This window comes from Lithobates pipiens, unplaced genomic scaffold (assembly GCF_037356315.1).
Source record: "Lithobates pipiens isolate NorthernLeopardFrog02 unplaced genomic scaffold, aLitPip1_a1.2 Scaffold_8, whole genome shotgun sequence".
Taxonomy (NCBI): Eukaryota; Metazoa; Chordata; class Amphibia; order Anura; family Ranidae; genus Lithobates; species Lithobates pipiens.
In genome coordinates this window covers 540,831,098-540,856,509 of record NW_027507903.1, presented here as the reverse complement: position 1 = coordinate 540,856,509, position 25,412 = coordinate 540,831,098, and the positions used below count along the sequence as shown (strand labels likewise).

Here is a 25,412-nt window from a genome sequence, read left to right as displayed (position 1 = left end):
CTTAGAGGGTAAACTGAGCATGCAACTGCTGTTTGAAGTACTTCCTTACCTGAGATGGTCTGTTTCTACATAGGTTCGTCTGAGTGGTGGACGTAACCCCACAGAGGGAAGAGTGGAAGTTCTAATGGAGAATAATGGCACCCTGCGCTGGGGCACTGTGTGCAGTGAGAGATGGGGCACATTGGAAGCCATGATTGTCTGTCGCCAGCTAGGGCTAGGTTTTGCTAGCCATGCTTTCCAGGTAAGGAGCGGATGTTACCCAAACAGCTGTCCTGTTCTGAATCCTGGAGCACCATTCAATGTCTACTTTTTAAATCTGGATATACAGTTCAGTGTGTAAGATTCTCTTTAAGAAAATCCTCCATCAGGTCTGGCTTGGCTGGTGACATAACAAAGCAGAATAACATGTCTTGCTCTGGAGCCTTTACAGGAATGTTCCCTGGCTTCATTCCACAGTGTGGAGAGCAGACATTGTTCCATACACAGCAGCTGTAAGCAGATCATTTAATGTTGTGCAACATGTAGGATCAGCAATGCCAAAGCCCCAGGGGCGCCAATTTATAATGTCTGTAATAAAATAGATGTTCTCGATCAGACCCCTTGGATTCACATAAAGAGAGATGCACATAAATATATGTCAAATAAAAATGACCAGAATATTCTTTAAAGTTTATGTTACCCCAGGCAGTACTGGATGACTTTTCCTGTATCCCATGGATGTATGTAATAACACAAAGAGCAGTGATTTGCATTCCCCTTAGCAACCAATCAGAACCTGGCTTGTAATTGCAGAATGCATGCAACTTATAAAAGGCTGAAATCTGATTGGCTAACAGCCTATCTCTTATACAATGAGCATCATTTATCAAAAGCGCCAGTTAAGAATGTCCTGTTATTGCCATAACAATCGACCAAATTTAAACGGTCATATTTACAGGAAGGTTTGAAAATAAAAGTAACATTCTTATTCCTTCCTTTTCTGCGAATTTAATGGATATTAAAATTATAGACTGATCATTTCTTTGTCGGTGAGCAAACAAAATCAGCAAGGGATCAAATACTTTTTTCCCTCACTGTATGAGGGGGGGGGGCATTCTTCCCACTGACCACCACTGTATGGGGCATGTTTCCTACTGATCCCCAATAAACTGGTTTAGCAGATGTTCCCCGAGACCTAAAAATTCTTTCAAGGGTTATTCTGGGGTAAAAAAGTTGGAAAAGGCTGACCTAACATGTTATAGCATATATGAGATTTTGGGTCTAGATATAGTTTAAACGTAAACTGTATTTAACCCGCTTTATAACTTGTTCACTTAGAGGTTATATCATGTATGTTTTGCTTGCTTCATTCTACATGTTCTTCATGCCAGCTATTATAATCACCATGCAATAGCCTGCTGGCAGGACATGGAGCGACATGTCGTTTTCAAACATGTTAGAGACCCAGAGGTCAGCGATCTGTGCCTACAGGGGTGGAAAAAGCCATAGTCAAGACCTTGTAAACATTGATTGCGTATGCTACGCTTATACCTAAAGGCCATATTATGAATGGAAAGTATGTTGCTTTGCTGGGTATGATATTTACTGTCTAGAATAGAACAGTGTGCTGTCATCTGTGCCCAGAGGTGTAACTAGGAATGTGTGTGCTCAACACAGAAACCATAAGAACCCATCTCAATGGTTTGCTCTATGCATAGAATTCGCTGACATTTTTCGTGATATTTTCCTGTTTTTTACTGTCCCCACACCATCTTGATGGTGGTCAAGGAAGCGCCACTGTTTGCAATTCAACATTAAAATTCAACAAAGAAGTCTGTGTGAGCTATTTACTAGCATCTCACCTAGTGGAAGGATAATAAATAACTCATCTGGGCTTAATGTGTGAAAGGACAAGTTTCTCAAAGAAACCATCCAGGTCTTTGCTGTCATAATCCAATCTGCACTAGCAAAAATGACTACTGAGATCTGATTGGCCGCTCTGGGCAACACAATTGTTTTACTTTTCTATAGGTTATATAAATAAATACAATGGAGAACCACATCAAGCAAGAACATTTTACAATTTACATCTGCTCATTTGTCCCTGAATGCGTAGGGCCCTAAACATGAGTACCACTCTAAGCCCTTGTACACACGGTCAGAGATTCCGACAACCAAATCTGTCGGATTTTGTCCAACGGATTTTGTTGTATACACACGGATGTTGTATACACACGGTCGGACAAAGTTGTCGGAAAATCCGACGTGATGATGTTATTTCGTTACGACGGGACTATGTTCACGCTAGTAGTCAATAGCTTTGGTGTAGGAATTTGATCTGAGCATGAGTGGCTCTTTATCCGATCGGAATTCTCTACACATGATCGGAGTATGTCCGATCGGAGCATTTTGTCGGAAAATATTTCCGGCAAGTTGGAAAAGTTGGTCCAACGGATATTCCGACGGAAACAGTCCGATGCAGACCACACACAGTCAGGATATCCGACAAAACGCTCTGATCGGACACATTCCGACGCAATCTCAGACCGTGTGTACAAGGGCTTACAGCCTTCAACCCTTTCCAGCTGCAGCCTGCCATAAACTTTGACAGGCTTCAAGCAGTAGGGTTAGATGCTCCATCTATGCCTCCAAGGAGCACTGAAATGTCAGGATGCACACACAGCCACCAGTTGCCCCAGTGTGCAAGGGGCCTTAAAGTGACTTGGGAGACACAGCCTACAAGCTGGGGACTTATCCTATAAAACTAAAGACCAATGTGCTCAGTGGGTCAGCCATGTACACGACATCATTAACAAAGAAGCCTGCACAACAGAATTATGTGACAAGAGACCTTAGTGCCTTTCAGAAGTCCTATGAGAAGCTTGCTGTATGGAATACGAGAGGAAGGTGTTCACTAATCTTTACTTTCTGTCCCAGGGTGACATTACTCTAGTACAATATGGGGAGCATTGTCACCAGGGACAGGTAGTGTGTTACTGGCAGGATTTAGGTGGAAACGTTAAGTAAAAAAGCCTGAAAAAATAAATCTAATGAGTCCACCACATCTAAGGACTAGTAAGCCAAAATATACACTATATTCTCAAAAGTATTGTGACACCTGCCTTTACACTCACATGAACTTTAATGGCACCCCAGTCTTAGTCCGTAGGGTTCAATATTGAGTTGGCCCACCCTTTGCGGCTATAACAGCTTCAACTCTTCTGGGAAGGCTGTCCACAAGGTTTAGGAGTGTGTCTATGGGAATGTTTGACCATTCTTCCAGAAGCGCATTTGTGAGGTCAGGCACTGATGTGGAACGATAAGGCCTGGCTCGCAGTCTCTGCTCTAGTTCATCCCAAAGGTGTTCTATCAGGTTGAGGTCAGGAATCTTTGTAGGCCAGTCAAGTTCCTCCACCCCAAACTCATCCATATCTTTATGGACCTTGCTTTATGAACTGGTCCAAATCATTTGGTGGAGGGGGGGATTATGGTGAGGGGTTGTTTTTCAAGGGTTGGGCTTGGCCACTTAGTTCCAGTGAAGTGAACTTTTAAGGCGTCAGCATACCAAGACATTTTGAACAATTTCATGTTACAAACTTTGTGGGAACAGTTTGGGGATGGCCCCTTCCTGTTCCAACATGACTGCGCACCAGTGCACAAAGCAGGGTCCATAAAAACATGACTGAATGAGTTTGGGGTGGAGGAATTTGACTGGCCTGCACAGAGTCCTGACCTCAACCTGATAGAACACCTTTGGGATGAATTCAAACAGAGACTGCGTGCCAGGCCTTCTCATCCAACATCAGCACCTGAGCTCACAAATATGCTTCTGGAGGAATGGTCAAACATTCCCATAGACACACTCCTAAACTTTGTAGACAGCCTTCCCAGAAGAATTGAAGCCATTATAGCTGCAAAGGGTGGGCCAACTCAATACCGAACCCTATGGACTAAGACTGGGATTCCATTAAAGTTCATATGTGAGTAAAGGCAGGCGTCCCAATACTTTTAACAATATAGTATATATTACATCAATGGTTTTGGATTGAGATGTGCTTCAAGCATGCATGCTGTGTTTTCTGGATCGTTTCTGCTGTTCACTGAATATTAGTTATTAGAGTTGCCCTTTAATGTTGTGCTGTATAACGCAGAATGGTGGTCAGCAGCAATAAGCCAGCTGTTGTTTTTTTCTGCAAGTGTGAAAATAAAACTGTGCACAATATCTTCACATTTCATAGTTTCATAGAAGAGAGTGGACATTGGGCCTGGTATCTGTGATCTTGGTGTAGTGTCCATGATTTTGGTATTCCCAGAGCATTCAGAATTGTCTTCCTTCCACAGGAAACCTGGTACTGGCAGGGTGATGTCACTGCTGATGATGTCATTATGAGTGGAGTGAAGTGCTCAGGCACAGAGATGTCCCTTTCACACTGCAGACATGACGGGCCCAATATCAACTGCCCCAAAGGAGGAGGACGATTCGCTGCCGGAGTGTCTTGTGCAGAGAGTGAGTTCTTTATACCCCATATCAAAGTATTCAGAGCTGTTTATAGCAGGAGTGAGAATTATCAAGATTCTGTCCTCACTTCCTGTCCCTTACTGCCACTTACACACTTTCCCCACTACCTGTAGGAGCTGGGGCAGCACACTGACGAGGAGGCACCTAAAGAATATATTTTCAATGAGGAAAATTACATGTTTATTTCCATAAATATAAAAATACGTCTGTAATTTCCACTTACAGTTACTGCCTAAACGCGGTCCATGATTACCCAGGTGCATTGTTAGTGTTTGACATTGTTAGAGACTGTAATCTAGTATTTCCAATCAGACTTTATCCGAAAATCAAGTGTAAAAAATAATGGACTACAGTGGTGTGAAAAAGTGTTTGCCCCCTTCCTCATTTCCTGTTCCTTTGCATGTTTGTCACACTTAAGTGTTTCGGAACATCAAACCAATTTAAACAATAGTCAAGGACAACACAAGTAAACACAAAATGCAATTTGTAAATGAAGGTGTTTATTATTAAAGGTGAAAAAAAGTCCAAACCATCATGGCCCTGTGTGAAAAAGTGATTGCCCCCTAAACCTAATAACTGGTTGGGCCACCCTTAGCAGCAACAACTGCAACCAAGCATTTGCGATAACGTGCAATGAGGCTTTTACAGCGTCCTGGAGGAATTTTGGCCCACTCATCTTTGCAGAATTGTCCTAATTCAGTTACATTAGAGGGTTTTCGAGCATGAAAGGCCTTTTTAAGGTCATACCACAACATCTCAATAGGATTCAGGTCAGGACTTTGACTAGGCCACTCCAAAGTCTTCATTTTGTTTTTCTTCAGCCATTCGGTGGTGGACTTGCTGGTGTGTTTAGGATCATTGTCCTGCTGCAGAACCCAAGTTCGTTTCAGCTTGAGTACACGAACAGATGGTCGGACATTCTCCTTCAGGATCTCTTGGTAGACAGCAGAATTCATAGTTCCTTTTATCACGGCAAGTCTTCCAGGTCCTGAAGCAGCAAAACAGCCCCAGACCATCACACTACCACCACCATATTTTACTGTTGGTATAATGTTCTTTTTATGAAATGCAGTGTTCCTTCTACGCCAGATATACTTGGACACACACCTTCCAAAGAGTTCCACTTTTGTCTCATCGGTCCACAGAATGTTGTCCCAAAAGTCTTGGGGATCATCAAGATGTGTTGTGGAGAAATTGAGACGAGCTTTGATGTTCTTTTTGCTCAGCAGTGGTTTTCTCCTTGGAACTCTGCCATGCAGGCCATTTTTGCCCAGTCTTTTCCTGATGGTGGAGGCATGAACGCTGACCTTAACTGAGGGAAGTGAGGCCTGCAGTTCCTTGGACGTTGTTGTGGGGTCTTTTGTGACCTCTTGGATGAGTCGTCGCTGTGCTCTTGGGGTAATTTTGGGCGGCCGGACACTCCTGGGAAGGTTCACCACTGTTCCATGTCTTCGCCATTTGTGGATAATGGCTCTCACTGTGGTTCGCTGGATTCCCAAAGCTTTGGAAATGGCTTTATAACCCTTTCCAGACTGATAGATCTCAATTACTTTCTTTCTCAATTGTTCCTGAATATCTTTGGGTCTCGGCATGATGTGTAGCTTTTAAGGATCTTCTGGTGGACCTTACTGTGTCAAGCAGCTCCTATTTAAGTGATGCCTTGATTGTGAACAGGTGTGGCAATAATCAGGCCTGGGTGTGGCTAGAGAAATTGAACTCAGGTGTGGACAACCACAGTTATAGTATGTTTTAACAAGGGGGCAATCACTTTTTCACACAGGGCCATGATGGTTTGCATTTTTTTTCACCTTTAATAATAAACACCTTCATTTACAAATTGCATTTTGTGTTTACTTGTGTTGTCCTTGACTATTGTTTAAATTGGTTTGATGTTCCGAAACACTTAAGTGTGACAAACATGCAAAGGAACAGGAAATGAGGAAGGGGGCAAACACTTTTTCACCCCACTGTATATATGAGTGGAAGGTGTTTAAAAATTAAACTAAGATAAATTTAGATTAAATTTAGATTAAATGATTTATGCTCAACAAAAACATTACAAAAGCTATATGTCCTATTTTACATAATATATAATAATTAAAGCAGATCTGAATTTGTCTGTTTAGTTATTATAAAGGGAGGTTGTCTGGAAAACATTTTTACAGTATATGGAGGTACAGGTAGTTATGGTGCACATGATGGGGGTGTTTGAGATAAGCTGACCCTCCATCTACTTGGTAGGCATTGGCTTTTTATAAAGGGATACATAAATTCCTAAATCTGAAAAACCCTTTGGCATTGAATTAATTGTAAAAACGTATCTGAGCTGCCTTGGAGTACTGCTCACCCTGGAGACTTAACCAGATTTCCCTAATGGTGAATGGAGTTGTTTCCTTCTCACAGATTAGTTATATCTCTTGATGTTTCTTTGTATTAAAGGAGCCCACTAATAAATACCTGATTCTCTTTCTCCCTGGCAGCTGCCTCTGATCTTGTCCTCAATGCTCCTCTGGTTGAGCAGACCACATACTTGGAGGACAGACCCATGTTTATGCTTCAATGTGCCCATGAAGAGCGCTGCCTGGCCTCCTCAGCTGACCGGGCCAGCTTTACGACTGGATACCGTCGCCTTCTACGGTTCAGCTCCCAGATACATAACACTGGACAAGCTGACTTTCGACCTAAGACAGGGCGCCATGCCTGGGTATGGCACGAATGCCATCGGTAAGTCATTAGCCAAAGCCCACAATAGCACTAACGCACTGTGTTAATTAAGGGAGTATCAGTGACAAAAGTGGTTTATGTATCAGAATCCCTAATAACTTTTATGATGGTTATACATGTAAAGATCGGTCATTCTTTGTTGTAAGTATGACCACCCTAAAGCCCCATACACACTATCAGATTTTCTGCTGATTTCTGTGTTCAGATTTACCAAAACCATGTAGTGCAAGGGCCTGCCTGATTGCATACACATTGAAACTACTAAGGTTTGACCTCATATTATAGGGTTTTGGTAAATCTGAGGACAAAAATCATCAGAAAATCTGATAGTGTGTATGGGGCTTTAGAGTGATGAGAGCAGAAGAGCATTGTAATCACAACCTCGTCACTTGTTATACCCTACCATGCTTAAAGTACCCTTTACCACCACCACCACATGGAACTAATTACCATATTCATTTTCAAAAATCCCAGTCTGAAGACTTTTTTTTACATACCTAAATCTGTGGTCACATGACACTTCAGGTACTGAGTCTTCTCTCTTCTAGACTGCAAAGTGGAAGGGTCCTTCTCTATTTTCCCATGTTGCACATTGGCTGTTCATTGGCAGGGTCCTCACAGTCTCCAAGAGAATACAGTGGTGTGATGTTGTTACGATAAGTGGACTAGTCATCAGCTTACACAAACATGCACATTCCTGGATCGCTGGTCTCCACTTCAAATTGAGGCACCTGTGACAGACGCATGAAGGCAGAATGGTTGGGAGGAAGGGGGTTAACTTTGACCAGAGATAGGCTTTAAAGTGAACCTACATAGGTAGAGCAAAGGTTCACTTAAAAAAAAAAAAACTACCCTGACAGGTTCTCTTTAAAGTCAGTACTACATGCCCTAAAATATAAAATGGACATTTAAAGATTGCCTTTATGGTCACATACCTTGTATTTATATTAGAGGTCCCTGGGCCTTGTAACATCTAGGAGCTAATAAGTCACGTGCTTATGAGTGCTACAAAATTTAGTCGTACATATGCCTTAGGTTTGTTGCGTTAAGTTTAAATTTATTTGGATGTCTTACATGAATGGTCGAGAACTTGGCCAAGGGGCAGCCAGCTCAGGTGACTTAATAAAAGAGGATGTTTACAGCTTTGCCCCCTTCCCTTCTGCATGCCTTGGCACAAGTCAGGCATTCGCTCAGATGCAGCCAAACACTTCCCTGCAATCATCCTCAGAAACGAGCAATTATACTTCAGAGTATTTTCACTTCCAAAACTAGTCCTAGCCAGATGAGGGATGGGGGGGCATGCTCAGCCAGTCACTTTTATCTTCAGCACATGCTCTAGGTATAGAAATGTTTTCTTGACAGTATCCAACCCCCCCAGGACACAGATTAGGTTATGTCTGCCATTTGTATGTCTCCTTGTAGTTCTGGTGTCACAGTTTATAGGGACACTATAGTCTTTTCATAAGCTATACTATTGAAAGAGCTTAGCTTAAATCAAATATGTATAGTCGTTTCTTTGTTTTTGTGGGCAACCACTATAGTAAAGACAAAAAAAACAAAAAAAAAATGCATGAAGTACATCTCTGCAATATAAGCACCATTCCCCATATTTTATACCTCTTAAAAGATAAGTTCACCTTTTGGGAAAAAAATAATAAATGCACATATTTTTGCAAGAAAAAAAATGTGCATTTATTATTTTTTCCCTAAGGCGCCTGGAAAGCATTGCAACCCTGATCAGTGGATCAGGTGTGCAATGTCAGGCTCCTGCAGACAACCCCTGTAGCTTTCACCCTGTACCTGCATACGGGCTGACTGCTGAAAAAATGGTCCCCAAGATACAGGGGAGAAAAGAGGCTACATCTGTGACAAAGAATGTAATATGTTGGGTACAAAAAGATTAAATTTATTAGTATCAAAAAGATGTATAATTCCTTTATAAGAATTTTCCTGGAGTACAGGTTCCCCCAACTGAGTAATACACAAGACCACTTAGACCTTGCATGTCTAGCATGCTAACATTTAACAAAAAAACAAACAAATACAACATAAAACATAAAATTGCAAAAATAGTCCCGACACCAAGTATTTTGACACACGGGGTACTGCCACGGCTATATACGCCATATGAGTTTACCAAAAGGATCTACCTAGGTAGTTCTCCTGTGTGTCAGCCCCTTGGAGACTAAAGCTGGATGACTGTTTACAAGCTGCAGGGCTTGTGAATGAACGACAGGGCCGCTCATCAGGAATCTTGCCGTCCATTCAGAGCTACAAGCAGTCAGCAGTAATGTCTGCCCGTAGTTCATGCATTCACAGGAAACTGTGAATGAATGATGCGGCCATGTGGGTGGAGCCTTGTAATTTTCGGATAGTTACAGTGGGCACGGGGAGAAGATCCCTTGCTCAATGTCACAGGGAGAGGGGGAGAGGTTGCAGCTGCTTGAACATGTTACATGTTCCACAATAAATGCTGGTGGAACATGTAACATGTTTCAAAAGCTGAACTTATCCTTTAAATACTCTATTATCCTTTAAATACTCTATGCTATTACAGAAAATGACTTGTTGATCTACCAGAAATGCACTCAGCTCTTAAGTCCTGTTGTGAACCGACGACACACAGAATTCTTGTGGACTGGATGGTGTCATCCCTGCCCAGTTTTCTTTTGCTAAACTACTCAAACCCTCCTGCTCTCTTCATCTCTGCAACATAAAGACTAATTCATCTGTAGTCCCAAGATAACATCTAAGAGGGCTGATTAGTCTCATTGAAATAACTTAGGAAATGTGCAGGGGCCACAGGACAGCTCTGAATTCCTAACAGGATCAATATATATTTTTTTATCCTTATTGAACAGATATAACAAAACCTTAACCTTATTTAACAGACCAAAAGGAATATGAGGAAACAAGAGAAGTTTGTTTTTGGGATTACATACACTTTAACTTTACAAGGCAGTTGAATGTGCCAGCACAATGCGGCTACTTTCAATTAGAAGCATTGGCTGGCTTAATAAACAGCAACATTCTCTTTGGGAAAACAATCCAAAATCTCCACCAGCAAAGAGCATTACCAACTCAGCTTGTGCCCATTTTTTTGCCATTTTAAAATGAACAGCAGCGACATTTTGGAGCATATAACAAACCCTTCATCAGGCAGACTGTCTGATGAAGAGACTGTTATGTACTCCAAAATGTTGTCGCTATTTTTACTTTTGTGATAAATAAATGGCTCTAAACTGAGCTGGTGATGTGCTGTGACCTCTTTACTTCTACATGAATTCTTTTCAATTAATAATGCTGCTTAAAAGATGAAGTTATATTTTAAAACGTATTTCATTACATATGAACCTGGGGCTAAAAGTCTCCCTGGCATCTCTCCCTTCTTCCTTCCTGCTGCCATGAAGCCAGCTGTTCCTCACCATTAATGTTATTTACTGCTGATCAAATTTAAATTTTCTAGGCTAAAAGTAGAACTAATAAACACATAGAAGTGAAAACAAGCAGCAAATATAGCACAGAGTCGTTGCCAGTCCAAGAAGCTGAGCACACCGCACCTCCTAATTATACATGCCAGGGACAGAGTGCCAGGCTAGAGTCGAGGAATGCAGAATGAGAAGAAAGACATGCCTGTTTCTTGGCATTTGGACCGGGAACAGGGTGGGGTGGCTACATAGCTTTGGTTAAATCAAAGTGAAGCCACGGCCCTGGAGCTGGGGGAGTTGGGGGGTGGAGTCTTTGTGATCAGGCCTGGAAAACATGGTGGGGTAGATAACCTGGGAAGACACGTACAAGATATTGGGTGGAGGGGAAATGGGTTCAGCTGGGGATCATGCAAAGCTATGTGCAGGTGTTAGTGCTGGAAGGTATCTAGCAGCTGATAAGAATCTTAGCAATATTTTCTTCTCTTAAAAGCTCGTTTGATCCTAACGGGAAGAAAGGCAAGAATTAATGAAGGCTCCCCCAAAAATACAAGCTTTACTTGTTGTGTCTATAACCTTTTACCTTGGACTACTTTTTGTTTTTACATGTACAGGTTATGAATATGGTAGTCTGTATCAGTTTTGACTGTGAAAGCCTTTCGTCAGGGACTGGGCTCTTTTAAATACTATTTGTATAAAATAAATAAAACGGTTGAGACCTGGGCCATATAGAGTAGATGCTGTGAGCAAGCATGTAGTTTCCGGGGGGGGGGGGGGGGCCCAGACGTGGCCCTAATTCAAGAATGCTTTATTCTTGCTCCTCATTGCTCCAACAGAACCATTATTATGATATGATTAGTTGTTAGCTAGTAAAATGTTTTTCTTTACAAGTTTGGTAGGTTTGATTTAGAACAAGGAAACATTGAACAATTTAGCTATTAATTCAAGCTTGGTACTGTTAATTAAAGCTATTTTGGTGGAAAAAAAAACCAACAAAAACACAACTGCTAAATGGTTCTTTTTGCCCTGACGGAGGTTTTGCACAATATGTACTTTTATATCTGTTTATAAAAAATTGATATATTGTCATATGGGGGCCCAAGATCATCAGCAGCCATTTGTAAAAGCAAATAATCCTTTATTAATTCCTCCAAACAGGTAACATAAACAGCTTCCTTCAGCACAAAATCAAATAAACAGTTCCAGCAGAACAAGGTACCATATAACTAAGTTGGCTTACCACCAAATTCTTGGTCTCTGCCATACTGGGGTAGGGCTCCTCCTTTACTTACAGCTTGAGTCTCTCTCTCCACTTTACTTCCTTGATACACATACTGATTTCCCTCTGCTGCCTTTCAAGCCTCCCTTGCCTGGGGCTTAACCTCTTTGGGCCCAGAGTCCTGGTGGCCAGGGTTTGGAGGTTCTTCCCACCCAAATCTCTTGGAACCTCAGAAATTCTAGTTCCCTAATATGGACCTCGCAAACTAAGAAAAACTAGGAATCAGTCCTCTCTCTAGCCAAACTTCCCCAGAATACCTCATCCTGCATGGGTGAGAACCCTGAGTATAGCAATGTCTCCAAAGCTGTCCCCTTTAAAGTGGCCACAACTCAAATATAGGTGCAATATACCTGTTGTCCAGGACACACTCCCAGTGTGCTGTACAATATACACATACATAGTGGCCAGAAAATTAGAATCCCTGTTTATGCAGAAGAGGTGAACCCGCTTTTACCATTTGCATACAGTGAGGGAAAAAAAGTATTTAATCCCCTGCTGATTTTGTACGTTTGCCCACTGATTAAGAAATGATCAGTCTATAATTTTAATGTTAGGTTTATTTTAACAGTGAGAGACAGAATAACAACAAAAATATCCAGAAAAACGCATTAAAAAAAAGTTATAAATTGATTTGCATTTTAATGAGTGAAATAAAACATGACTTAGTACTTGGTGGCAAAATTCTTGTTAGCAATCACAGAGGTCACTCCTGTTTGCAGATCCTCTCCAAGTCATGGCGAGTTAAGTTAATGCCAAAGTGCTCGATTTTGGTCTCATGTGACCACAACACTTTCACCCAGTTCTCCTCTGAATCATTCAGATGATCATTAGTGAACTTCAGACGGGGCCTGTACATGTGCTTTCTCGAGCAGGGGGACTTTGTGGGCGCTGCAGAATGTCAGTCCTTTACGGTGTAGTGTGTTACCAATTGTTTCTTGATGACTATGGTCCCAGCTGCCTTGAGATCATTGACAAGATTCTTCCGTGTAGTTCTGGGCTGATTTCTCACCGTTCTCATGATCATTTAAACTCCACAAGGTGAGAGCTTGCATGGAGCCCCAGACCGAGGAAGATTGCCAGTTATTTTATGTTTCTTCGATTAGCGAATAATCATACCAACTGTTGTCACCCTCTCATCAAGCTGCTTGGTGATGGTCTTGTAGTCCATTCCAGCCTTGTGTAGGTCTACAATCTTGTCCCCAACATCCTTGGACAGCTCTTTGGTCTTGGCCATGGCAGAGAGATTGGAATCTGATTGATTGCTTCTGTAGACAGGTGTCTTTTATACAGGTAACAAATTGAGATTAGGAACACTCCCTTTAAGAGAGTGCTCCTAATCTCAGCTCGTTTCCTGTATAGAAGACACCTGGGAGTCAGAAATCTTGCTGATTAATAGGGGATCAAATACTTATTTCACTCATTAAAATGCAAATCAATTTATAACTTTTTTGAAATGCGTTTTTATGGATATTTTTGTTATTTTGTCTCTCACTGTTGAAATAAACCTACAATTAAAATTATAGACTGATCATTTATTTGTCAGTGGGCAAATGTACAAAATCAGCAGGGGATCAAATACTCTTTTCCCTCCCTGTATATGTAGCTCTATATAAAGAGAGACATGCATCAGCAACTCCCACATACTTTGCATTGGAACATATTAGTGGGAATGGGCTTAATGTTTACTTTCCAGCCCTTAAAAAATGCAAGCTTATCCAGAACAGGAAAGTGAGTTTTTCGCACACCAAGTTGTAGAAGGAAGCAATCTCAAAGGCAAACAGAAGATCTTGAGTATGCTGTCTGTTCTGGGCACCAGTCCTCAAGAAGGATGTGCTGGAACTAGAGAGAGTCCAGAGAAGGACTAGAGGACCTCAGCTATGAGGAGACTACAAGCATTAAATGTATTCTCTCTGGAGAAGAGACGCTTGAGAGAAGATATGATAGCGATATACAAATACTTTACTGGTGACCCTAGCATAGGGAAAAAAACGTTTCAGTGTGAGGGACTTTTAAAAAGGCACAGTGCCATTAATTTAAATTGGAAGAGAGGCGGTTTAGCTTTAAACTGCATAGAGGGTTCTTTACTGTCAGAGCAGTAAGGATGGTGGGATTCCCTCCACAAACAGTGGTATCAGCAGGGAGCATCAATAGTTTCAAAAATCTTTTAGATGGACATCTTAACGATTGCAACAAACAGGGATATGGAATTTACTATTACATAAACTTACATGCACGCCACAGGTTGAACTGGATGGACTGGTGTCTTTATTCAACCTTAACAATTATGTAACTATGTATGTAACTACTGTCTATAAAACTTTTTTTTTCATTTTAACTTGCGCTAACAGTTACATTTTCAGGACAAGCTTTCATGGGACTACCCTAGCCTGATAAATCTGTGGGATGAACTTGAAAGCAGAAGCTTTCTTTGGGCCATTGTAGGATGCACAGATGTCTGTGTGGTCAGTATTAATGTTGGGATATTACAGGGCTCTTGGGTCCTTGTAGAGATATTGATATGATACGTGGCAGTTGTCAACAAGACCAAAGGTAGTCCAACATGATGCAGTTTTCATGCCCACCTGACTTTTTTGGAGAACGAACCAAGGCTTGTATTATAGTAATTAGCCTCCAGTAGACTGCAGCCTGGGCAGAGATTTGTAGCTCCTTGGTAGCTGAAAACTGTTGGATTTCTCATTTCCCTTTGTCTTGGGGCTGCACATTGCTTTAATACAGGAGATATTAGTGGTGTACTCCCTGTGCTCAGGCTCAGGGCCACAGACATTTCAGAGTTTCGTGGATTTATAGGCAATACCTGTGATTTAGCTGTTCAATGACTATAATTATTTTTCCTTGAAGTGGAATAAAACACAGGGCACTTTCATAATGCAGCGTGATCAGTAGGCACCCGTCCAACTGGTGAAGGATGAGCAATCCTAGCACGCCCCACTAGCAGCAGCTTTGCTGATATTTTATTCCGTATAAAAGGTGTGTTTTAAACCTCAAATATCTGCTCACTGAAGCAGCATTCTCATTTATCAGTATGATCTACACATGGATGGAGGCCATAAGTAAAAATTGTATCTATTAAAAATAAAAGTGTTAATGTTAAACTGCATGCCCTATGTCTGTATTCAAAGGGAGCAGAGGATCTGGGATTTTTTTTATGAGGGGGACTAAAATATTGACACCAGAGGCTCAGGAAAAGGGGAGAGCAGGGATCAGAATGCCTACATGTTTGGCAAGGGTGTGCTTCAGGCACGGAATCTAAAGAGTATCTGGTATTCACCAGAGCACCCTACAAAGGTTGATGCAGTTTGCTGCAGGACAATTGCCAGGTTGCAGCCCTCAAATCCACCTGTGCAGGCTAGCTGACCAGATACTATGAAGATCTGGGATAACTGGGATGTACTAGAGCAGGAGCAAAATAACTTCATATAAGGGACCTTAAGACGGATATTCCTCTTAGCCAACCAAATATTGTCCCCAAGTTGGTTCTGGGATTGCATCCTATATGCCAAGGCAGTTTTCTAAGCAGTTTTAAGCTGAACACTTGACAGAAAAAGACGTAAAATAAGGACTGCAATGGTTAAGGCGGGTATACACCATAAATGTATTTTTTAGTTCAGCCGCTGTACTAACCATGCAAGGTTAATTCAGTGATCTCCCCCCGCTGAGCAGTTGTGTTCTGACAGGAGACACCCCCCCGCCAGAACACTCCGATCAGAGCTCTTTGCCATTGGCTTAGCTCGCTGATCGGGAGACGGTTGGCTACTGGTTTTCCAGCATGCATGTCCGACAGAATCCGCCCCGGATTTTGTCGGACAGACCGACATACACACAGGCCGAATGTCGGTCGGTTACTTTTTTGGCCCGTGTGTATGGGGCTTTAGACACTTCAGGGTTGCTCCCTCCACAATTCGTTTCATTAGTTAGAGTTAGGGTTTAGCACATAAATGGTATCCCCCCCCCCCTTTTTTTTTGGAAGTGGGAGGGAATGATAAAGTACACAAGCAGATGAGGGTTTAAGTTTATGGAAAAGAATAGAAGGAATTCCTTAAGATTATCACACATACAATAGGGGTGGTTGCATAGATTACACAAGGAGGTTTCAATAATGGTAATTAAAAGATTAAGATTCAATTTCCTGCCAGGATACAGTTTTTCATGCTGTGCCTATCTGTAGCTGAGCTTCCTTCTTGGCCTGTATAGTTTTCCTGCATGTTATTGGGTGGAAAACTCAAGCAGCGCAAAGTCTCTTTTTGCTTTATCAGCTTACGCAACTCACTTAACATAATGCTGACTGCATTCAATTATCACTGCAGAATAAATTTAAAGTTTTGGAATGGGTCATGCCAAGGTGGTTTGGACATGTATATATAAATTTAAAACAAGTTGGTGTAGGCTGGAAATCCATTAAGGTTTGTGGCTTGCTTTGGACCGCATGCCAATTGCTTCCAGTCTGTGAGTAATATTAATAGCCTGCGGATAATACGGATTAGTAGGGCACAAATTTACATCTAGAATAAAGATCAAAATTTCTGCTTTTTATTCAGGTGGCACGAGCTTCATCTTTTCCATATTGTAAGGCACTGTCTTTTATCTGTGAACGATTATCAAGCAAAGTTCTGCTTCAGAGTGAGAGCAGAACTGAAGCCAAGTAGAAATCAGCCACCATTTTAATCGCATGCCTCCAGCTTACAAGGCTAGAACAATTTCATGCTGTACAATGTGGTTTGCTGCAAGGCCTATGGGGAATACATCCAATATAATGGTGAGGAATGTTCCTCTCCCCAACATGGAAAAGTGATATATCATGGGAGAACAAAACCGAGGGACAAATCTAAATGAGATAACGCCCCACCAACTGTTGTCTATAAGTATATAACCTGGCACTCTGAAAAGAATTTAAGGGAGAGTAAGGCAATTTTCAGAATGATGATGTACAGTAAAGGAAACAATAGTTATTAATCATTTGTGAGTCCTAAATAAACTTCAAGGATAACGTCAGGCCGCGTACACACGGGCGGACTGTTCGCCCAACTTAGTCCGCTGAACAGTGTTTGGGCGGACAGTCCGCTCGTGTGTGGGCTTTCAGCGGACAGTTTCAGCGGACAGTTTGACGAACAAGGTTTTTCGGAAATTCCGAAAAACTGTCCGCTGAAACCTTGTTTCAGCGAACAGTCCGCTCGTGTGTAGGCTTGTTCGTCAAACTAAGCTCCGCGCATGCTCAGAAAGGATTTACACGCCGAAAGTTATAATGCAGTGTATAGGACGTCGTATTTTTCGTCCCGGCCTACGTGCCGTTCACGTCATCGCGCACGGTTTCAGCAAACTGTTCGTCCGTCGTGTGTGGCCATGTCCGTCCATGCTAAGTTTGAGCGGACTGTTTGCCGAAACTGTTTGACGGACAAAGTTGGGCGAACAGTCCCCGCGTGTGTACGCGGCCTTAGAAATGGAAAGCAAAAATATTCCATCCTTTGACTTAGGAACAAAAAAGAAAATCAGTCAGGAGCCAGTTCACCCTAAAGTAATATTTCAGTTATAAGAGAGTGCTTGGGGCTTACAAATCCACTACCTTCCTTATTCTCCTGGGGACTTTAGTGGTGAGCTGGACACCATAATTCCTGGGCATGTTTCCACTCACCGCGGAGAGTCTCTCCTTCAAAAATAGGTGTATCCGTCTCTTCCAGTAAGTTATCCATAGTATAATATGAACTCCAAAGGGAGAGAACTTACTACACAAGAACAGAGATTTTACACCTGAAGTTCCTGAGTGTTATAAAGCTGGCCATTCATCAGGAGAATTTCTTTTTAAAATGTTATTATCATTAAGAAACCTGTTAATATGTCTGGGATTCCATTCAAATAGCAGGTCTGGAGGAAATTTTAAGGGCATTTGAACAAAATGAATTGATATCAAGAAGGAATGTTCTGACAAACGATGCTTCTACGAAAATCGAATCTGGCCAGCTTTAGAAACCACTAGGTGATTTAACTCTTCAGCATCTACCATTAAAACTGCTTTATTACTTTTGGGTACACTGATCCTTTGCTGGTTTATAAAATGTAGAAAGCAACTGATATAACAAACGCTCAGCGGGAAATCATATAAGTCAATCCTTTACTCCCCTACTGTCTGAGAAATCACAAGCCATTTCCCAGCCGCCTCAGAACTAGGCGTGGGGGGGGGGGTACCCTATATAAAGCTCTAAAGGGCACATGATGCTCCCTAACAGCCGTTATTTGTGAGATGCAACATTGGGTTTCCATATGTACTGCGTTACTGCACAAGAATGCTTTTTGTTAATGTGTTTTAACATAATTCCTACAAGAAAGATCCAGTTTTTATGGGATCCTGATGTGTTTGTGTTACCAGTAAAGTTATTTCAGATACTCTTGAAATAGCTTACAGGGTGATCATTTTCGAGGTAAACTGCTAAAAGAAAATATAAGAGAAATAAGCAGGCTTTTAACAAATAGACAATGTACCACACATCGTGTGATGTACATATGGAAAATCACTGTTGCGTCTCACAATTAACTGCTGTTAGAGAGCACTTTTCTTATCTCTCGGTGCATCTGGCCCTAAAAAGTGCAGATACCACAACATAATTAAAGGATAAGTCCACCCTAACACTAAAATCTCTACATCTACAGACATCCACGATCTAACACTAACTTATCTAGCCCTGAAAAGAAGAAATCAGTTTAAATGCCTTCTTTGAAGCTGATCCGGTCCAGTCTCCAATGGCAAAAGTTCTGCAGAGCACACAGCCGACAACGGCTGTGAAATATATGGGGTATGACATCACCCATAGACTTACTATGGGGCTTCTGTTGTTGGCTGTGGTCTCTGCACCCGCTTCCACAGCTCAGCTTCAAAAAATATATTTATATTGATTTCTCCTTTACAGGGTTAGATAGGTTAGTGTTAGATTGTGGATATCTGTAGATGTAGAGATTTTAATGTTAAGATGGACTTATCTTTTAACTTTATATAGTTGCACAGGGTCCTAATTGCCCAAGATCCTAAGAGGTTAGCATTTCCACCTGGCAGCACTAGGGTCGTTGGTTTGAATGCCAACCATGGCACTACCTGCCTGGAGTTTGCATGTTCTCCCTGTGTCTGCATAAGTTTTGTCTGGGTATTGAGGTTTCCTCCCATACATCAAGGACATGCTGGTAGGTTAATCGGATCTAGTATGTGTATGTATGAATGTGAGTTAGGACCTTTAGATTTTAAGCTCCTTGAGGGCAGGGACTGATGTCAATATAAATTGATGGTAATATAAGTACTTGTAATAAATAAATAAAATAAAGATCCAGAGTACAGTGCGAAGTGCAGAGTGACAACGGGGTGCCTTATTATTATGCCACTACCCTTGCATGGTCTACTCAACAGTAAAAGCATAGTTCTGGTCAGATGAGGAAATCAGTGTAGCAACATAGGTGTGTGTGATAAGATAGGTAACCACTGAACACCAATGCAAAGATGAAGCGATTGATTTATAAGTTCAGAGTTGCTGATTAATGAACAGAGATTTCTTGAAATGTGGTCGACAGAATAAAAAGTGCTGAATGCATTGCCAATGAACATTGGGCTGCTAATCTCCTAAAATGAGCCTCTATATGATCTAAATCAGCGTTTCCTAATTTAAAAAAAAATTAAATGTTACTTATCAATAGGAGATCAATCAGAAGCACCCCCCACCTTCATATTAGAGGTCCCCCCATCTCATTAGAGTCTGCTTGAGGGAGGAGGGAAAGGTGTCAGTGGAGATGGAGAGATTGAAGATGTGAGTTAGAGAATGCAGGACAGAGCAGTAGTGGGACCGTAGTAGTTCAGAGGGGACAGGGTCCAGGAGGCATTTGCTGAGGTAGGCCTCAGAAAGTAGCAAATTCATCAGGTGTAACAGAGTTAAAGGAATAAGGTACTGAGTGAGTCCCCTCTCAACTAGTACAGTCCCCCTACTGCTCTGTTCTACCTTCTCAAACTCACATATTTAATCTCTTCTTCTCCCCTCCCCCCTTTAAATAGGCTCTAATGAAATGTGGGGGGGGGGGGGAGATCTCATCATGAATTGTATTGATATTGTTTTTTTTAACTGATTGTGAATCTACTGGGCAAGTAAGTAATTTAGTGAATGGAGACAGTAGGGGGCAAATAAGAGAGTTAAGGGAAGAAAAAAAAAGTTGAAAAGTGCTGGATGAGAGGTTTTAGATGAGTGTGGCGAAGTAGGTTTATTTAGCAGCTCGGAGGCAGGAGTTGTACTTTAGAAAGGCAGATTTCCATAGGATGTGGAAATGGTGAAGTCCTGCATGGATGTAGTTTAACATCACAACTGATCAACAGTATGGCTGTGTCTCTTGAGACTTCCAGTGTTGTCTGTTCGCCAGGGTTGTAGCAGACGCCTCCTGGATCTGCACATAGAGGGGAGAAAGTGTGCTCAGGGAGGATGAGGCTTTATTATTCTTTTAGAGGATAACTGTAAATCTAGCAACCTTCTTTTCTTTCCATGCTAGCTATCTTTACTTACCTCAGATTAGAAGGTATCCTGGTCATGTGGTCTACACTGGGCGGTGCTCTGGTCCTCTCCAAACCAGCAAAAGAGTGGGACTCTGGGCATATGAGTTTTGTCTATAGCCCCTAATAGAAAAGCATTCTACTTACAAACCTGCAGGTTGGGGGCTTCTCTATCAGGATCTACAGAATGCATGGAGAATACCGATCTGGCTTAGTGGAGGACTTCTGCATGGAGAAAGACACCGCTCCTGTCTTTGGTTGCCTTCAGATTTTAAGTATATGGAGCTATAATTAGTAGTATTGGAGGGTTGTTGCCAATATTATTTATCGGTATCCTTTAATAATTATTTTTATATTGTTTTAGTGTTACATAAACTAAAGCTGTAATCGAGAGTAAAAGTAACATTATTTGTTATTTAGTGTACTAAATGGAGACTCCTTTTTTTTTTGTGCAGCCACTACCACAGTATGGAGGTCTTCACTCACTATGACTTGCTGAGTTTGAATGGGACCAAGGTTGCTGAGGGGCACAAGGCCAGTTTCTGTCTGGAGGACTCAGAGTGTGAGACAGGTGTGTGCATACAGACAAGTTGGACATCTGTCTTTCTGGTATTCTCTTATGTCCTTGTAAAGTTTGGCCCCATTGTGTCATCTCATTAGCTTAATTTTCTGACATTTTACTCTCTCCCTTAACCTTTTCACAGATGCACAGAAGCAGTATGTGTGTGCTAATTTTGGTGAACAAGGGATCAGTGTTGGCTGCTGGGATATTTACAGACATGATATTGACTGCCAGTGGGTCGATATCACTGATGTGGCCCCAGGAGATTATTTCTTTCAGGTAAGATACCTAAATCATTTCCTAACAATCATTTCTCTAATAATTTATTTTAATATCTACATACCTTTTAGATGCATATTTTTTTTTTATATAAATGGTTTCCAGAACTTAATGAGAAGCAGTCAGTACTGAGCATTTGCAAAAATCAATGTCTGTTCTATAAATATTACATAAATATATATATATATATATATTATAATAGTGAAGCCTCACTTCTCAGGGATGGCTGTGGGTGCTGGTATTTGCTTGTATTCTTTCCCTAGACTGCTGAAATACAGCTTACCAATAGGTTAGCTGCCATTAATAAGTAGTCTTTAACCGTTTCAGCCCTGGAAGAATTTACCCCCTTCCTGAGCAGTGCACTTTTTGCGATACAGCACTGCGTTGTTTAACTGACAAATGCACCGTCGTGCGACGTTGCACCCAAACAAAATTGACGTTCTTTTTTCTTTTGGTGGTATTTGATCACCTCTGCGCTAAAAAACCTGTTGCACTAAAAAAAGTGCAACAATTTTGAAAAAAAAAAAGGCAATGTTTTCTACTTTTTGCTATAATAAATATCCCCCAAAAAGATATTAAAAAACTATTTTTTTTCCTCAGTTTAGGCCGATATGTATTCTATATATTTTTGGTAAAAAAAAAAAAAAATGCGTATATTGATTGGTTTGCGCAAAAGTTATAGCGTCTACAAAATAGGGGATATTTTGTAGCCCCTATAATTCATTTTTAATTATTATTTTTTTATTAGTAATGGCAGGGATCTGCAATTTTCATCGTGACTGCGCCATTATGGCGGATACATCGGACAATTTTGACACTATTTTGGGACCATTGTCATTTATACAGCGATCAGTGCTATAAAAATGCACTGATTACTGTGTAAATGACACTGGCAGGGAAGGGGTTAAACACTAGGGGGCGATCAAGGAGATAAGTGTGTCCTAGGGAGTGATTCTAACTGTGGGGGGATGGGCTACCACTGACATGAGAGCGATCACTGCTCCCAATGACAGGGAGCAGTAGATCCCCGTCATGTCACTTAGACAGAACGGGGAAACGCCTTGTTTACATAGGCATCTCCCTGTTCTGCGGCTCCGTGACATGATTGCGGGCCCCTAGTGGACATCGAGGCCGCAGGACCCACGGGCGCGGTCACGCTGTACGCGGCGGGCATGCGTGTGCCTGCTAGTCCCGCCAATTAAAGGGGACGTACAGGTACGCCCATTTCCATTGTGCCGAGGTTTATCGGCGTACAGCGGTTGGCAAGTGGTTAAGGCTTCACACCTATGCATTTTTTGTTGCATTTTCAGTTTTGCAGTAACACACTACAGTCTATTTAACATGGTTTCCTATGGATGTAGTTCACATCTGGCAAAAGCCAGGGACTTTTTTCTGGTTCCATAGACTTCAATGGTTCAAGATGTGTATTGAAAAATGCAAAAATGCACCTGCAATATGCAAACTGCAACCTGCACAAGTGTGAATTAAGCCTAAATGTGCAGCCTCCTGAAGCGTTCATCCTGGTTCTGGCTTCACTACTTAGTGGGTCATTGATTCTTCAGGCGGTAAAGCAAGACAGCCTCAGATCTTAAAATTATAAAAACATGTCAGCAATTACAGTTCTCATATTTCTTTCAATAGAAATGGAGGAGATATGCCTGTTTTCAAATCCAAATAGCTTACATATATATAACACATAAGGTGCTAAAGGGATGTGACAACATGCTCACGCTGAATTAACCCTCTGCACACTGCCATACACTAGGGGCGTATCATTAAATGTGTGGGCCCATGTGCAAGATCAAGAGTGGGCCCCAGGCACTGGCAAAAGTGGGCGTGGTTTAAATTGCACGAAATATTGGGCGTGGCTTAAACGGGTGTGGTTAGAATCTGAGATGGCGGACAAGCGGTGCTTAGTGGGGGCAGATGGGGGGGGCACTGCCAGTCAGTGGGTGAGAGGGCACTGGTGCTTCTTACCTTGCTGCCTGATCCATCTGGCATTCTGTGTAGAAGAATCATCCCCTCTCTCACTTTTCTCCTGGGCTGATTTCTCTCATTTAGAGGGATGCCGGGGATGCCAGTGCAGTGAGAGCTCAGACGATCTCCGGAAAGCAAAAGAAAAACCAAAGATGGACTTACCAGTAACTCTGTTTCCAGGAGTCGTCCAGGAGAGCAGGGATTCCCTCCCTATAAGCTGCTATAACTTCTAAGTTTGAATGGAGGGAAGGCGTAGCATAGGCAAAACGCCCACTTCTGGGCCAATGCATCTATCCCTTTGGCCCCTACTTCTCCTTCCAGCGAGAAGTACACTGGAACCTTGGCATTTGATTTGTTGGTGAACAAATCCACCTCCGGAAGTCCCCATTTCTCTACCATTAGCTGGAAGATTTCCATGTTTAGTGACCATTCTGACTCGTACACTTGGTGTCGGCTCAGAAAGTCCTCCAGATGATTGTCCACTCCCTTTAGATAGACCACAGATATTGACCTCAGGTTCCTCTCGGCCCAAGAAAAGATGGCGCTCGCTAGTCTGATTAAGGACGGACACCGCGTTACCCCTTGTTTGTTTAAATAAGAGACTGCTACCACACTGTCTGAGAGGACTTGTACGTGGTGAATTTTCAGCTCTCTGGCAAATGCCCTTATCGCTTCCCAGATTGCTTGCAACTCCCTCCAGTTGGCTGATCTTTGGGACTGTGTTTTCTCCCAGCACCCTTGGGCTACTCTTGACCCCCAGTGGGCCCCCAGGCACTGGCGTCTGTGGTGATGTGGAAAGATACTGGAAGAGACCATAATAGCCCTTGCACAAAGTTATTTTCATCCCACCACCACCACACAGACCTCTTGGTCATTGGAGATAGGCGGAAGGTCATGTCCAGCGATTCCTGAGCTCCGTCCCAGCTGCTTAGGATATTGGCCTGGAGACACCTGAAATGGGCCCTTGCCCATGTTACTGCATGGATTGTTGCTGCCAGGAGACCCAGACCGGACATGGCTGAAAGGATGGAAACTGACAGATTGTTCTGAAAAAAGGCTGCGGTCGCCTGTACCCTTTCTAATGTCTCCACTGTGAGATAGATCCTCTGTTTCACTGAGTTCACCAAGAACCCTAAGTACTGTAAGGCCTGTGTCGGGGTTAGGTTCGACTTCTCCCTGTTTATCAACCACCCCAGCTATTCCAGAAAGGAAATGGTCACCCACAGATCTCTTTGTAATTGGAGCGTGGAGGGTGCAAAAAATAAAAGGCCATCTAAGTATGGGATGACCGATGTTCCTTTCAGTCTCAGATGGGGCCAATGCCTCTGCCAGGATTTTTGTAAAAATCCTGGGGGATGAGGACAGTCCGAATGGCAGGCCCTGAACTGAAAATGTCAGACCACTTGACTGGCACCCTCAAATAATTTTGAGATTCTTTGTGGATCGGGATGTGTAAATAAGCGTGTTTCAGATTAAGGGAGGCCATGAAGCAATCCGGGGGAAGAATTGACTTCACAGTAAAGATTGTTTCCATCCGAAATTTCTTGTAGGTCATCCATTTGTTCAGTGACTTCAAGTTGAGTATTAGGCAGAATTTGCCCAACTATTTCCTTACTACGAAGATGTGAGAGTAGAAACCATGGTTTATTTCTTGCTGTGGCATTGGAATAAGAACCCGTTGGTCTATCAAGTTGCCAAGTTGTGACAAGGCTGTCATCTTCTAAGAATCCCTGGGAGGCATGGTTAGGAACGTCCTTGTGGGCTGAGTGCCCTTGAACTGGATTTAATAGCCTTCCCTGATTTTCCTCAGTATAAATGCATTTGGGGTAGTCTTTTCCCACTGTGGGAGGAACTGCCCCAATCTCCCTCCCACGGGAACTAACTCACCTTTCTGCTCTTCCCCACTGTTTCTTAGAGGCCCCTTTAGGGCTATGCCCCTGTGATGGCCCTTGTCTTTGGGGGCGAAAAATACGTTTTCCTGGGGCTTTCTTATTTTTAATAGGAAAAGCCTTTTTTCTTGTCGGCAGTACGGTCTAGAACTTTTTCTAGATCTTGCCCAAAGAAGAGGTCTCCTTCAAATGGGATGCCACACAGCATAACTTTTGAGGTCATGTCCCTCGACCAGGATTTTAACCATAAAG

General features: G+C 42.2%; 1 protein-coding gene across 1 annotated transcript in view; it reads left to right on the top strand.

Annotated features, from left to right (window-relative positions):
• The window catches only part of LOXL2 (lysyl oxidase like 2), a 118,836-nt gene that overhangs the window by 74,183 nt on the left and 19,241 nt on the right, over window positions 1-25,412 (top strand). The window contains exons 8-12 of the mRNA XM_077469712.1: window positions 74-241; window positions 4,321-4,486; window positions 6,979-7,222; window positions 20,909-21,024; window positions 21,158-21,294. Of these exons, the coding sequence (XP_077325838.1) occupies window positions 74-241; window positions 4,321-4,486; window positions 6,979-7,222; window positions 20,909-21,024; window positions 21,158-21,294 (831 nt within the window). The remainder of the gene's footprint in view (window positions 1-73; window positions 242-4,320; window positions 4,487-6,978; window positions 7,223-20,908; window positions 21,025-21,157; window positions 21,295-25,412) is intronic.